General features: G+C 38.7%; 2 protein-coding genes and 1 non-coding gene across 3 annotated transcripts; 1 reads left to right on the top strand and 2 right to left on the bottom strand.

Annotated features, from left to right (window-relative positions):
* The first annotated feature begins 1,081 nt into the window (after positions 1 to 1,081).
* On the top strand, positions 1,082 to 8,701 carry LOC131307998 (protein FMP32, mitochondrial). The gene is made up of 7 exons (XM_058334781.1): positions 1,082 to 1,939; positions 2,567 to 2,698; positions 2,899 to 2,958; positions 7,729 to 7,805; positions 7,906 to 7,962; positions 8,046 to 8,112; positions 8,203 to 8,701. The coding sequence occupies exons 1-7, from the start codon at positions 1,691 to 1,693 to the stop codon at positions 8,320 to 8,322; spliced, it is 762 nt and encodes a 253-aa protein (XP_058190764.1). The 5' UTR covers positions 1,082 to 1,690; the 3' UTR covers positions 8,323 to 8,701.
* LOC131309037 (small nucleolar RNA snoR100) lies at positions 4,887 to 4,994 on the bottom strand. Its single transcript, XR_009194711.1, has one exon. It is a non-coding gene; the product is annotated as a small nucleolar RNA snoR100 (small nucleolar RNA).
* A 922-nt stretch (positions 8,702 to 9,623) lies between the features above and the next one.
* LOC131307997 (cytochrome P450 84A1-like) lies at positions 9,624 to 12,942 on the bottom strand. The gene is made up of 3 exons (XM_058334780.1): positions 12,451 to 12,942; positions 10,889 to 11,392; positions 9,624 to 10,435 (listed from the first exon to the last, which is right to left on the bottom strand). Exons 1-3 carry the CDS (start codon positions 12,859 to 12,861, stop codon positions 9,812 to 9,814), a joined length of 1,539 nt encoding a protein of 512 aa, XP_058190763.1. The 5' UTR covers positions 12,862 to 12,942; the 3' UTR covers positions 9,624 to 9,811.
* Positions 12,943 to 15,309: the final 2,367 nt, after the last annotated feature.

The raw sequence follows: 15,309 nt of genomic DNA, 5'->3' as shown, positions 1-15,309 counted from the left end.
TCTTTTTCTTTTTCTTTTTTTTTTTTTTGGCATTTTGGCGTTGAGCTTTTTATGGTACAGTATTATTTTAGTGATTGTTGTTGTTGGACGTATAAAACTAAAAAAAATGGGACAATTCAGATACAGGTCATTACAACAAGGCTTCCAGCAAGTTTTCTTTTGGGTTGGTAGAATGCGTGTAAAGATTAGTACTCCTACTATTTACATGCATATATATCTTGGTATTTCTTATACTTGATTATCTCTAACTCCAGTATATACTTAGGATAGGTTTGCTTTACAATATTTAGTAGTGAATGGATCCATCGTCCCGTGAGATATATTTGCCCCAACAATAATGACATCAATAATACCACTCTTCTCATGGTATTGTATTTTATACTCCATTTTATGGATTCACATATACGATGCATGTTTAATTAAAATAACAAACATGTTTAGTTGAAATAAAGAAAATTTTAACCGAACTTCAGCTATGTGATCACCCGTTAGGCATATAGTCTAATTCGACGCTTATACCTGTCATGGAAACGAGCTCTTAATACGTAATAAGTCTATGGTTTGACCAATTTTAACTAGAGCACAAACCGCCCCCCATATTCTATTGATGTCATTTTCCAATAATTGAGAATCTGTTTCAAGGTTATGAATCCCGTACCATACGGACCGGTACGTATCGGTATTGTTCATATCCGATATCTTATACTTTTAATTTCGTTCCGGCTCGAATACCGAACGGTACTGAAGATACCGGCCAATACCGGACAGTATCGAATTACTTTTAAATTTATTTTTTTCTTCAAGTACCGGACAATACCTGGCAAATACCAGACGGTACCGGGAAAATTCCAGACCGTACCGAACAAATACAGGAATATTTTTTTATTTTTTTGTTTTAAAAAGTGTATATTATACTATAAAATTCTTTTAGATAGGAAAATAATAGTGATAAATCCAAAATGGTACCTAGTATGTCACTGGTACCAATACGTACCGTACTAGTAAGAAAATCGGTACTACCGGATGTCTCTTGGACTCGTAGAGGTATTACCGGGAGAAATGAAAATGAAGGGGGAGGGAGGAAAAATAATCTGATTTCTGTTGCTGAAAATCACTCGTCCAAACGCGGCCTAAAATAGAAAGTCCCCCGAAGTAAGAGAAGGAAAGATTATCACGCAGACATTGAGAACGCTATTTGGGCAAAAAACCAAAGAACCAAATCGTCCTTCCGCGTACATCTCCGAAGCGTATTTAACCAGAGATAAAGCAAGCGAAAGCGCTTTCTCTCCTTCACCCTTACCAATCCATCGACGAACCGGTCCATTTGTCACCTCTACCGCCTCTCATCAATTACCCCTCTCTCTCTCTCTCGTTAGGAGAAAGAAACTGTTTCATAGCGATCACCTCCAATCGAAGACCTATTTTTGAAATCTCTCTCTTCTAATTGGTTTCCTTGGAGAGAGAGAGAGAGAGAGAGAGAGAGAGAGAGAGAGAGAGAAATTGTTAGTTGTTAGTTGATCTTCTAGGATTGAACGCCTTGTTCTATCCGGTTGATCATCAGGAAACCAATTCGAAGAATTTCCACCTTGGTCAACAATGACCAAACTGCCCTTCCTCTTTTCGTAGCAATCCATCCGGTCGTCGATACCTCTTTCATTTGCTTCGAAGATTTCGTACTCGGTTTCGAGGAATGGCGGCGTGCAAGCGAGCGGTTCAATTAGGTGCGTATTCTGGACTATCGTTGACCAAACCACGACGGTTTAATACGTCCAAGGCGCCCGGTCCCGCTGCTGAGAAGCTCCAATTGGAGGGATATTGGACGAATGTTAGCGGTTCTTCGTCGTCGAATTCGAGTGTCAACCGATTTGACTCTAGGCACATCTCTCAGCTTTCTAAACCTAACGGAAAACGTGTTTTCCTCGTTGACACGTTAGCGCTGGTAAAATTTACTACCTTCTTATCTTTCTGATGTTATTTTTTAATGTTAAGGAAAGGAGGAAACAGAATAAATGCCGAGCATTTGGTTGTTCGAGCTTTGTTTGAATTTGGAAACTTAAAGAGTTTTAAATTGTGTTCAAGCGTTATTTTGTTTATGACGAGCTGATCTCGAGGAAGCTTTAACCGAGCCGAACATGAGTAGCTTGAATCTTATACATCGTGAGTCGAGCGAGCCGAGCTGAGCCGAGTATTAGCTTGTTCGAGCTTGGCAGTTGGAAAGCTTAACGAGCTTAAAAAAATGCTCAAGTTTTGTTTGTTAACATAATAATCCGATCTGGAACGAGCTTTTAACGAGCGAATACAAGTTCAACTCGAGCTGGTTCCTTTATCAGCCCTGGAAATGACAATCTGAAATAGTCAGTCCATGAAACAGTTGTGCTTTTCTTGTTTTGTTTGCTTTTGTTCTAAACAGCCAAAAACTGCCTATTTGTTAGTTGATTTGGGATATTGAACCTCCATTTATCTCGTATTTGTGTGTGAGATAACAATGAGGTGCTTAGTAGCCAGTATTTTGCTGTTGGAAATAAGTTTGTTGATAGAATGACAAGGTACTTGGTTGTTACGACAGGTGAGGAGTTTAGAAGCACAAGGTGTGCCTTCCAAGCAGGCAGAGGCAATAACATCTGCGATTACTGAGGTTTTGAATGATAGCTTGGAGAATGTGGCTCACACTTTTGTTTCTAAAGGACAAATGGAGAAAGTAAGGTTTATGAGAAGTTTGGTATATCATTCTTTTTTTTTAAGTCAGGCAGTGTGTGGTTATTTGGCAAATATTGTTTTTGTCTTTTGGATTAAACACCCTGTGATACATTCATAGTAAATTAGTAAGAAAACAATTGCATTACTTTGGGCCTGATCAAGGTAATGTTCTTCTTTTTGTGTGTGTTTGTGTTTTTGAAGGTTTCGATGGTTCAAGATGCGAACCTGTCCAAGTTCAAATCTGAAGTAGAAAGTTCCCAGGTACTTATTGGTTTCTGCATTTCTGTTTGCCAAAGGTTCCTAGTCTTTCTGATTTATAATCTTTATGCAACATGGTTATTTCCATACTTTTTTCCTTTCTTTTTACCCCTTTACGAGTAGGATCACCCTTATTCATAAGTTAATCACTAAGGACGGGGAGAAAACTGAGAGAGATGAAGACCATAGTTTTAGTCATGTTGGCCCTGTTCGGTTTGGATTTTGAGGGAGGTTTTTGGGAGTAATGAGTGGAGAGGGATAAAAAAAAATTATTGGAGACCGTGCCCAGGAGTTTTGAGATCCCAAAACGAACAAAGCCATTATGTGTATTACGAAGAAAAAATATAAAAAATATCATACACCAATTTCTCAAGTAATAAACATTACGACAAGGAAGTTTAGAAAGTGTAACTTGTAAAAAATCCATAAAATAGTCTACCAAATGCCAAATTGTCATCTATTCTTGCATAGAGAAGAACTAAACGTCGAATTCAAATAAGATCACATGGTTGTAATCTTTCTGCGACATCAAACATGGGTGTTTTGATACCTTTTTTCTTTCTTTTTACCCCTTTTACAAATAGGATCACATGTATTAATAATTTAATCACTAAGGAGGGGGAGATAGCTGAGAGAGATGAAGGCTAGAGCTTTAGTCACGTTAGGTGTATCGAGAATGAGTATTCTTAAGTTTTGGTGCAAAATGAGGAAATCGTAGAGGAGGGGCGAGGTTATTGATGAAAATCAAACAGGCATTTAGCTCAAGAAGGAAATGATAGGTAGTGGGGTGATTGGCAAGACTCTGCAGGGGTAGACTTCAATGTTGCATTAGGGTCTCTTTTTTATGAACGGCGAAAAAAAAATTCATTAATTGCATTAGGATCTCTAATATGGAGAATGCTTTGAAAAGTTTGTAAGCGTATTGAGTTCTAAGGTCAGATGACACCACTAATAAGGTTTGCAATGGCTAAGCGATGTGTGCTTATTTTGGTTCACAACTTCACATTAACTTTTCAGTATACTGTGGTAGAGAAAATGAACACCAGATGACTAGCTAATTAAAAATTTAGGAGCTATTCAAGGTTTGTAGAAACTGGAGCAATGTTAAGTTTAATTGCCGTACTGTACAATTGTCTGAGTGTATAGAGCATAGATTGAGACTGGAAACAGTTATTTGATATAATAAATTTGGACCTATGCCTGAGAGATAATGAAAGCAATTTGTTTGTTAATGAGCTAATGAAAATGGATGTGTAGTAAAGAAGAGAGATGTTCATCTATGATTGATGTAATGTTGGAGAAAGAATATGATAGGGTCTCTTGAGATATGATATTGATGGTTTTGGAAAAGAAAAATGACAGTAGAAGTAGGTTCAATGAAATGATGGACGTATGTAGTGAAACTATGGTGGTAATGAGCATACCATTGGAAGTATTAATGATTTCTGCAATCATTTGTTCACGTTAAGGATATGCATCAAGCCTGTATGACTATAGATATGGATGAGGTGAATATCCATGTATAGGTATGATGGTGCTTGGTTTAGTTGATGAAACTAAACTGAGGTGGTGATGCTTCCTAGACAAAGCTGAGTACCGGAAGAAGTGCTTCAAGTGTTTTGTGTGCTCAAAAGGAGGATAAGAATGAATAGATACATGAGATGGTACAAGTAGGTTTGAGAGGAAGTTTAACAAAGATGAATGAGATAATTTGTAATGGATGATATAAATGATTCTTTGAGCACACAAAATGGAACATGGACTTAAGGAGGACAAGACTGCATATGTTGCAACAACAATAACAACAGAACCGATATAGTCCCCAATCATTGGGGTATGAGCGGGGGAGGATTGAAAACAGACCTAACCTTTGGCAATATACACAAAGTGGCTGCGCTTAGAATACCACCGAAACAGTGGCCCCCTGTACATGTTTTACTGCCGAACCATGCCCTCAAATCAAAGCCAAATGGCATCAGAGAGGGCAGGCTTATAGACCCAATTCAATTTTTATGCATATTACCATGCTTCCTTCATTTATAGTCCAGAGCATCGATATGCATATATTGCATATGATTGCCTTAAATCTCACAAACATGTAGATTTTATTCATGCCTTCGAAACTTTACTATGAATGAAAATTCTGATGGCTCAAAATCTTCGATAACTTATTCCTCTTCTTGTAGGGTAAATTTCACTTACCTCTCCTGAGGTTTCTGACAACACAAACCTCCCGTCAGGTTTTAGAAAGTGCACTGTCCTCCCTTCTGGTTTAGATGTCGGTTGCACATACCCCCAGCCGTTGCACTATCCTTCTTTCTGGTTTAGATGTCGGCGGCACATACCCCCAGCCGTTAGTCAGCTGTCACTAAAGGTGACTGAAATTGGCAAGGTCAGGCAAAAGGGGAGATTCATTCCCCATTTTGCCTTCATCTCGTCTTTAGCCTTTTATACCATCTTTTTCATTCCTAAAAATGCAATAAATACATACCCAAATACTACCTAATTTATCTACCTCAACAATCAACATATACTGAAACACATGTTGATGATATATGTTCACCAAATATCAACAATAGAAAATACATGTTCAACATTTTGGGCTAACCAAAAGTGTTTTTTTTTTTTGTTGTCTTTTCTGGACTTTTTTATGTTTTGGCAAAAAAAATGAGATAATGCCTAGCCGATCTCAATTTTTTAGGTCATGGATTGGGGAATCCTTGCCCTATAAGTGCAATACTGTGTAGGTCTTGTGGGGTGTAATTTTACAATTTTATCGTGATTTACTGCACAACCGATACACATGCACATGCATGCATTAAATCTCTCTCAGTCTGCTTCTGTCGCTTCTCTCTCTCCCGTTTACTCTCTGCTTACGTGGCAACACTAGTCAAACTTTTGGTCGTCCCATCGTCAATGTAATGACATGCAGCCCCATCAATATGGTTGGCTTATTTTGGTTATTTTTGGCTTTTTCTAAAGTTTGAAAAAGGCAAGGCCAATATGGATTCCATGCATGCTTAAGTTTACTCATTTTTAATTATATTGTGGTTTTATCCTAACTGAATTTCCCTAAACCAATCATTATGATTTTGTTATATACTTTTTATTAGAGATGAGGAAAAGTGTATAGGGTGTTAATGAACCCTTACACATATACCTTTATTTATATTACTCTGGAGAGTTACACATACATAAGATAGACGATGTGGGACAAACCAACTTTCTCTAATAAACACTTTTAACACTCCCCCTCAAGCTGGAGAATAGATATCACAAATTCCCAGCTTGTTACATAAAAATTCTAAACGAGGTTTAAACAGTGATTTGGTAAAAACATCTGCTATCTGAGCACCTGTGGACACAAAAGGCATAGCCAACACACCAGCATCAACCTTCTCTCGAACGATATGACAATCTACCTCAATATGTTTGGTTCTCTCATGAAACACAGGGTTCGAAGCGATATGTATTGCCGCCTGATTGTCACAATACATAGGAATGGGTAACTGCACCCGAAATTCCAGCTCCTCAAGAAATGATCTCAACCAAACAACTTCACATGTAGTATGAGCCATGGCACGATACTCTGCTTCTGCACTAGACCTTGCAACAACAGCCTGTTTTTTACTTTTCCAGGTAACTAAGTTGCCACCAACAAATGTACAGTAACCAGTTGTTGAACGTCTATCAGAAGGTGACCCTGCCCAATCTGCATCAGTAAATGCCTCAACACGCAAATGACCATTGGAACGGTAAAATAGACCACATCCAGGATGAGCCTTAAGATACTTCACAATACGAATACAAGCTTCCCAATGTGGAAGACGAGGAGCAGACATAAACTGACTCACCATACTAACAACAAATGAGATATCAGGACGTGTATTGGTAAGATAATTTAACTTACCAACCAAGCGACGATATTGGTCTGGATGAGGAAATTCCTCCCCCTGATCAACGCAAAGTTTGACATTATGATCCATTGGAGTCTCCACGGGTTTGGCTCCCAGCAAACCTGTCTCCTCTAGAATATCCAACACGTATTTCCTCTGGGACAAACTAATCCCATCCTTTGACCTTGCTACCTCAATACCCAAGAAATATCGTAGCTTACCCAAGTCTTTAGTGTGAAACTGACTATGTAAGAACTGTTTCAACTCACCAATCCCTATCTGATCATCTCCAGTAATAATAATGTCATCTACATAGACAATGAGCAATACTTTCCCTCGAGCCGACATAAGGGAAAACACAGAATGATCTGATTGACTTCGATACATGCCAGTGCATGAAGATGGTCGCCGAAACAGGGATGAACAGTAACTGTAAAGGTGATGAACAGTAACGTCGGTGAACAGTAATCGTGAACAGTACGCGATGAACAGTAATCGTGAACTAGGTTTAGGGTTAGGGTTAAGGCAGAGGCTAGGGTATGGTTTAGGATTAAGGTTAAGATGGTGGTGTATTAGGATTGTGGTGGTTTAGGATTAGGGTTAAGCTCTGATACCATGTTATTAGAGATGAGGAAAAGTGTATATGGTGTTAATGAACCCTTACACATATACCTTTATTGATATTACTCTGGAGAGTTACACATACATAAGATAGACGATGTGGGACAAACCCACTTTTTCTAATAAACACTTCTAACAATACTGAACATGTATCTGATTACATTATGTTTCAACTAGCGCTAATTAGCCATCCCAGTTCATAGCATGTGTTTTGTCACACCTTTACGATGGTTATAGAGAATAATCTTTGATGCAGGAGCATCATTTTTCTCTGTTGCAACGTGAGACTGAAAAGCTTCGGCATGACATAGAGAAAATGCGCAGTGAACTAAGGTTTGTTTTTAAAGCAGTATGTATTTATGTATTTTTTGTTTTTTCCATCATATTGTCTACCATAAACTTATCAGGGCAACACAAATGTGCTCTAAAACAGGTATGAGATCGACAAGGTCACAGCTGGGCAGCGTTTGGATTTGAACCTTGAAAGAGGGTGAGAAAGGGCCTCCCCTGCCTTTTCATTTAATTTTTCTTTATTTTCACCACCATTTAATTGTTAACTGCAACTAAGTGCAGGCGCATACGGGATGAACTCACCAATCAAAATGCAGAAACCACCAACCTCACCAACAAGCTCGATCGAGTGAGCTTTATGATATGCATTTTGTGGAAATTGAATGTGTTTTCTCCTTGTCGACTTGAAGCATTTATTTCACTTTTGTTCCATCTGCAGGAAATTCATGCACTACGAGCCCAGCTGGAAGCAGCGAAGTATGACGTGATCAAGGTCTGTATAGGTACACTTGCCTCGATCTCCGCCGTGGGTCTTGCCATAGTCCGTATCTTTTTATAGGGTATGAGCTTTGACAGTCACGGGCAATCTGCTCAAAACCTAGGAAATACTGGTGGCATCATCAAATATTCATTTTTTTGCTTTCAGAAGAAGCAAATTCTAATTCAGTGGCCCTGTTCTCTTCACTCCATTTGATAAACACCATTTACTTGGCACAACTCTTTTTTTCCCCTTTTTTTTTTGTACTGTAGGTACCTTCAAAACTTTTAGATTGAAGGTGCCAATGTGAAAGATGTGTGATTCAGTTTCCTTAGCAATATATGTCAAGGATCTAACGATTCTATTGTTTTCTCACATCTGCAAGTAAGATTTGTGTTCCTGAAACTGTATTTCCATGAAAGTTTTTGCAATTGTATGAGATGTTTTGCTTCTCTTATCATGTTATCTTTCCTGTATGAATCTTGATTGTGGTGGCTATTGTTTTTATACACGTATATGTGTATGTTACACTTTGGTTTATTGTTAACCGAATTATAGGCAACTCGATCTACTGTTTTTCTTTTCTAATTTTTCTGGCCTTGTAACTTAATATTTGAGCTGATAATATTTGAGCTGATAGGGCGGAGTTTACTTCCGCTTTCCATTCCATTAATTTGGCGAAGGCAAGATGAAGAATACACTAAGACACTTTGGATTTCACCTTTCACGAAGTAGACCCAAAGCTTCCTTGAGAAGTCGTCAATGAAAGTCACAATGTACTAGAGTATGTTTTGTGTATGTATGCGTAAGTTTGAATAATGCTCATGTATTCTATACCTTTAGATGTAGTCACTTGTTGATTTTTTTGCCTGTTGTGGGGTGAATTCGAGTCCCCATAATCCAGTCTCCTCACGAAAAAGTGAGGTTTTATATCTTCTATTGGATGGTTTTGTGAAGAGTTGGAAGAAATAAGGTCCACAATCTCAGACCAACTTTGATGCCATATTTTTGTGAGATCAGCTATATTACATTGCTAAGGTAAGAACTAGTCCGCAATTACTTGAATCTATCACTGTCCCATTGCCTATCCTAACCCACAACATAATCTTGAATCTCATGATGATGGCTCAAATGAATGACACAGTTGGCATATCCCGAAATTCCTGTGGCAAGGAGCCTTCGGTTTATGTGCGGCCACACGACTTTAAGGTTTCGGTTATGAATTTTGACAAAAGAACATCGCCGGATGAGAAAGAAAGAATGACGCACAACGGTTTTGAGGCCCATCTGGTAACCTTGCTTATTAGTTAGATTATTTAGTTATGACTTTATCGCTGAATCTTTACCTGTTTTGCGCTTTGATTCAGACACAACATAAGCAGTTAAGTAAAATTAAGCACCAATCTCCATAATCATTTACTTGAACTGAAGCAAAGACGTAAATGATCAATCCAATTGATTTTTTCCATCTACATACTAAATAGTGTTCAATCTTGAAACCCTCTCACGTAAGTCTAGGCCACACACATTGTTTGTGAACCGTTGGTATCTTCCTTGCTCGTTTTTTCAATTAATCGAGTGAGCCCAACAAGCGAGGACTCGGCACGGCAACGAGTCGAGTTGCCTTCGGTGCCGTGAGTCCGAACATGTCGCTCATGTCAAGCTCACTCGGCTTCATTCCATCAGGTAACTCCCACGTAAAGCAATGACACATATGAGCCACAGCTAGCTCCATTGCATAGAGTCCGAGTTGCATACCCGGGCACGACCTCCGACCCGACCCGAATGGTATAAGCTCGAAATGACTCCCTTTAAAATCCGGTGCCCCATCCTTCAAGAACCTGGATGGCTTGAACGAGTCCGGGTCTTCCCATGCGCCTGCGTCGCGGCCTATGGCCCATGCGTTGATCATGACACGTGACTTAGCTGGGATTTGGAAACCGGCTATGCTGGTGTCCGCGGCGGCCTCGTGGAGGAGGAGGGGGATGGGAGGGTGGAGGCGGAGGATTTCTTTGACGACGCATTTGAAGAAGGGGAGGTTTTCGAGGTCGGAATCGTTGACTTTTCGGTCTAACCCAATGACCGCGGTGAGTTCTTCTTGGACCCTTTTTAAGTCGTCTTGGCTCTTTAGTAGCTCCGCCATTGCCCACTCGATAGCCGACGCTACGGTTTCGGTGCCGCCAAACATCACGTCCTGTAAGAATCGCGTGCAAAACCATCAAAAATCTCATAGCGAAATGTTAATTTTGCTGAAATTGAGTACCACAATAGGTTGTCCTAACACGATCATATGTGTCCTCCATAATGCGATTGCGTGGCATACGTTTTGGAGATGGCTTTCCCCATTTTCTGTGCTCTTTTTGGATTTTGTTTAATGATCTAAATCGTTCGCATGATAGAGCTCGACGAGAACTTTGTCCATGAAAAAATCATGTTAGGGCGTGCACTTTGCTTCCCAACTGCAGGGAAGACATCTCCTACGTTTTACTAGACACAAGCAATGATAACAAGCATCATCCGGTACATTTTATTGGTTGCTAACATGTCGTGTCAAACGATATTCAAATGTAATGAATGATGAGCACCGATAAAGCGTTATTGGTGTTAACGTGTCATGTGATCAAACAAACGATATTCAGTTTCTTACCATAATGAGAGCTTTGATGTTATCTCTAGTGATCTTCAACTCATCCCCATTCCCTTTGCTTCCATCATCACCATAAAACGCCATCAACTCGTCCACCATATCCGTATCCACTGCTTCCCCCTCATCGCACCCCTCCCGGTCTCTCATCTTCTTCTCCATATGATCATCGATAACCCGATCGATAAACTCATCCAGCGACAGGCGAGCCTTTTCGAGCCGCTTGCTGAATTCCCTCCCGTAAATCCAACCGAGAGACGGGAAGAAATCGGCGATGTTGAAAGCTCCGAAGAGCTTCGAAAACTCTTGAAGGATTTTGACAAACTCGTCTTGGCCTTGGTGCGATATGGATCCAAACGCGGCTCTGTATGTTATGTTTCTCGTCAAGGCAAAGACCGACTCGCCGATGTTAACCGGCGATCCAGCTTTGGTGGCCATGTTTTGGATCAGTGAGTCGACTTCTTCGCGCACCGAAGCCCATGACTCGGCTCGTTTTCGGCTGAATACCTGTTTTATATTTTGGAAAATTGCGAAATTAAGATTTAAAGCAATGGATAATCGATTAAAGTGTATCTTGGTCAAACAATAAATCTATTGAAGTGAATGAATCATGAAGATCATTTCACACAAGGAAATAAAATCAATGAATGATATAGAAGAGAAAAATGCTAACTACGGACAAAAAAAACTTATCCCGAAAGTGTCCCGAAAAGAGCAACTAGTGATTGCGATTCACTTCGATGTGTGGGACGCAATCATCAAAGTGAATCTCAACCATTGATTGCTGTTTTCGGGACACTTTTGGAGTAAATTTTCTTTGTAGCTAGCATTACAAAAGTGGTCATTTTAAAAAACACGATCTCTGATCTCTGATACACGTTGAAGCCGGCCACTATTATATTATTTTGTAATAACTAACCATATGCGGATCAAAAAAAAACTAATCATATTATTTTGTAAGATATTCCCCATAACTTTAAGATATGGTCCATACTATCCCATAGATCCATCGAATTCAATTAGTAATAACTAGGATCTCAGTGTTCATTTGCGATAAAAATTGCCGAAAACATTAAGGAAAATGAAAGGTGGTGGATAATTTGTAAACAGTGCATCGATATCTCATAAAATATTTTATAAGTGTATTGATATCTGTGAACTGTGTATTGAAATTCTAATTTTATTTGGCATTATATGAATATTGTCTACCGCCTAGCGGCTCCACCGAATTCAATTAGTAATAACTAGGATGCCAGCATTCATTTCGATAAAAATTGCATAAACCAATAAGGAAAATGATAACCACTGATGGTGGATATTTGTAGAACGTGCATCGATACCCGGAAAAAAAAAAAAAAGTTTTGATATCTAGTGTGTTGATAACTGTGAATTGTGTATATATTGAAATTCTATAGTAATTTATTTGACATTATTTGCATATTATCCACCGTTTTTTATGCGGTGTTTCCGACAAAAAAAAAAAAAGAAAAAAAAGAGAGTAGGCTAGCAAGGCCAAGACCCTTTTTAAACATAAAATAAAATTACTATATTAATTCGAACAAAACCTTCATAACACAAATCTTTCGCATTTGACGCCAAAACGGTCCATAATGGGCAAACGCCATATCAGCTCGATCGTAGGTCAAGTAACTGATGGCGTCCGTCGCCGGCCGGTTTGAGAAAACCCCGTCCTGGGCCTGGAGCACTTCACGGGCCATATCCGGCGTCGAGACGGCCACCATATGTAGCCCACCCATTTTCATGTGGAAGAGCCCGCCGTACTTGTTTGCGAGCCGGGCTAGGCCACGGTGAGTCAACTCGTTCATCATCAACATGTTTCCGATCACGGGAAAGCCCGGCGGGCCCGGCGGGTACAGGAGCTTTCGACGCGACCGGGAGACGAAAAGAATGAAGAGGAGGAGAGGGAGGGCGGAGAGGAAGATGGTGGTTAGGAGTTGGTGAAGTGAAGAGTCCATGGCTATGGAAATTTTGAGGAAAAAGAAGAAAGAAAAAGTGGTGAGAGTTTAGAAAGAGAGGGGCTTTTCTGAATATTGGAGGTTGATGGTCTGTGTATTATATATAGAGAGTGATGGATTTTTTAAAATTTTCTCGATTTTATGGGGGTCTCAAAAATTGACAAAATCTCTCAGACTATTAACTTGGGTTTGACCAATTGAACGTTCCTATTTAAGTAATTTCTTAATTATTGTATCATCATGACACCATAAATATTTTAGTAATTTTCTTACGAATTTTGATGAATCCATAAATGCTTTTATTGTAAATGTTGAAGGAATCCTATATTCATTGGCCAATATAAGCATGCAGTTCATATGTAATTCAATGTGCATTCAAAGCTTGGCCCATAATAGGTATGGACCCTATGGTATGGTATGGTATGAAAAATCATAAATAAAAAAGAAGCTCTCGGTAATCGGTGCGTTTGGGCTTTTTTGAAAGTTAGGGAATGCTCGTGTCCAAAATATATAGATGAGGCGGTCTCTGTATAATTTCACTAATGAATAACATTCATTTACTCATAGATGAGGCAGTCTTCGTGCCAAAACAGTCATGCTACTTGCACATACACTTTTACACATATCTTGCACATACATTTTTATGGGGCCCACCTAGGGTCCCACCAATATAATCCGAACCGCTCATTATTTTAAAAATAATTTTTTAAGAGTTTCCGTAAAAAATCAACTCGATAGGATATCGGTAAGGGCTTTTTCAGAAATCATAGGGTGAAACAGTCTGATTCGCACTGCGATTTCTGAAAAAACCCTTACCGATATCCTATCGAGTTGATTTTTTACAGAAACTCTTAAAACATTATTTTAAAAATAATGAGCGGTTCGGATCATATTGGTGGGACCCGAGGTGGATCCCATAAAAGTGTATGTGCAAGATATGTGTACAAATGTATGTGTCTTTGGCATTTTTGGTGCCAAAAAGGTAGGCAAAGTTTTGCCGTTTAGGTGACTGTGGTTTTCATTCCCTCCGCAGACCAAAACCTGAAAGTCCGTTCACAAAAAAAGGACTAAAACCTGAAAGATACGGGTTACTCCATGATTTCAGGTTCCATACAAGGACAATGATCTTGGATATTCACACAACCACATAATGTGTGAGAGCCCATAAGGGCAGGAGACAATCCCACATTTGGGAAATTTAGAAAGTAAAAGTAATATATAAGGCCATCCACAGTGGGATAATCAAAAATGGATAACCAAAAGTTGACACATCAGCTTTTGATTATTCACTTAAGAGATTGCTAAGCTTAACAATGTTGAGGTTCACAATGGTCACTTCTAGTCCATAACCAAAATAAGGGGTCCACTACAATCTCACACAATCTCTCTCTCGCCATTCACTTTCCTCCATTACGTTTTTTTGGGGCAAAAATATATCGAATATATGGTGTTCTTCCTAGTGTTATCTATCAAAACAACACCGATTTTTTTTTCTTCCTATTCCTATAGCCTATATCACAAATCCACCACTCTCTTAATCTTTCAAAAAAAAAAAAATCAGATGTGTTTTTAAATTTGAAAAAGAATGCAAGGTTCTTCCTTTTTTTTTTTGCAAGGTTCTTTGTTTACTTAACCATAGGGGGAGGAACAAAAAAATGAATAACCACTTTTTATTCGAAAAAATCAATTTTTTTTTGCTAAAAAGTGATTATTTATCAAAATACTTGGGTAAAAGTAAAAAAAAAAAAAAAAAAAACTTTTCCCGATTCCTCTCGTTGAGACGAATCAATAACCTATAAAAGTTTGACGCAAAACTAAAAAATGTGAAAAAACGTAAGAATGCAAATTTAAGTTAAGTTTAAGTTAAATTCATAAGAATGCAGCCTAAAATAGAAACGTAAAAGAAGAGTAAAATACCTTAATCCAGCAACGATGAGTTAAATTATAGATGATCGAGAAATATAAGCTTCACTTTTGAAGGAAAAGAAAGAAACAGTTTGTGGTTGAAGTGAAGAAGATATAGAGCAAATGAAGAAGAGAAGAATAAAATAGTAGTTGAAATACATGTGTATATAAATTTTGGAACTAATTAACTTATGTAGTGTGGGGTTCACAAATTTTGATTATTGAAAAAGGTTGCTAATTTTGGTTATCCAAAGCCCAAAATTTGATTATTTCTAAGGATGTTGCTAAGTTTGATTATACCATTGTGAGCTATTTTTGCACAAATATTGTTAACTTTAACAACAATTGTCTTTTGGTTATACCACTGTGGATGGCCTAAGACACAGTGCATGCCCGTGCCTGAAGGTACAACGCAACATATCTAAAGGCACGTTGCTAGTGCATGTTCGAAGGCACAACTCCACGATAAGCACACTGCAAATAAATACTAGATATTGAAACCAATATATCAACCCTTGTCCAAGAGTAAGATTATAAGAACCA

Source organism: Rhododendron vialii, chromosome 11a, assembly GCF_030253575.1.
Source record: "Rhododendron vialii isolate Sample 1 chromosome 11a, ASM3025357v1".
Lineage (NCBI taxonomy): Eukaryota > Viridiplantae > Streptophyta > Magnoliopsida > Ericales > Ericaceae > Rhododendron > Rhododendron vialii.
Note: the sequence above shows the minus strand (reverse complement) of the source record. Positions and strands in the feature narration are given on the sequence as shown.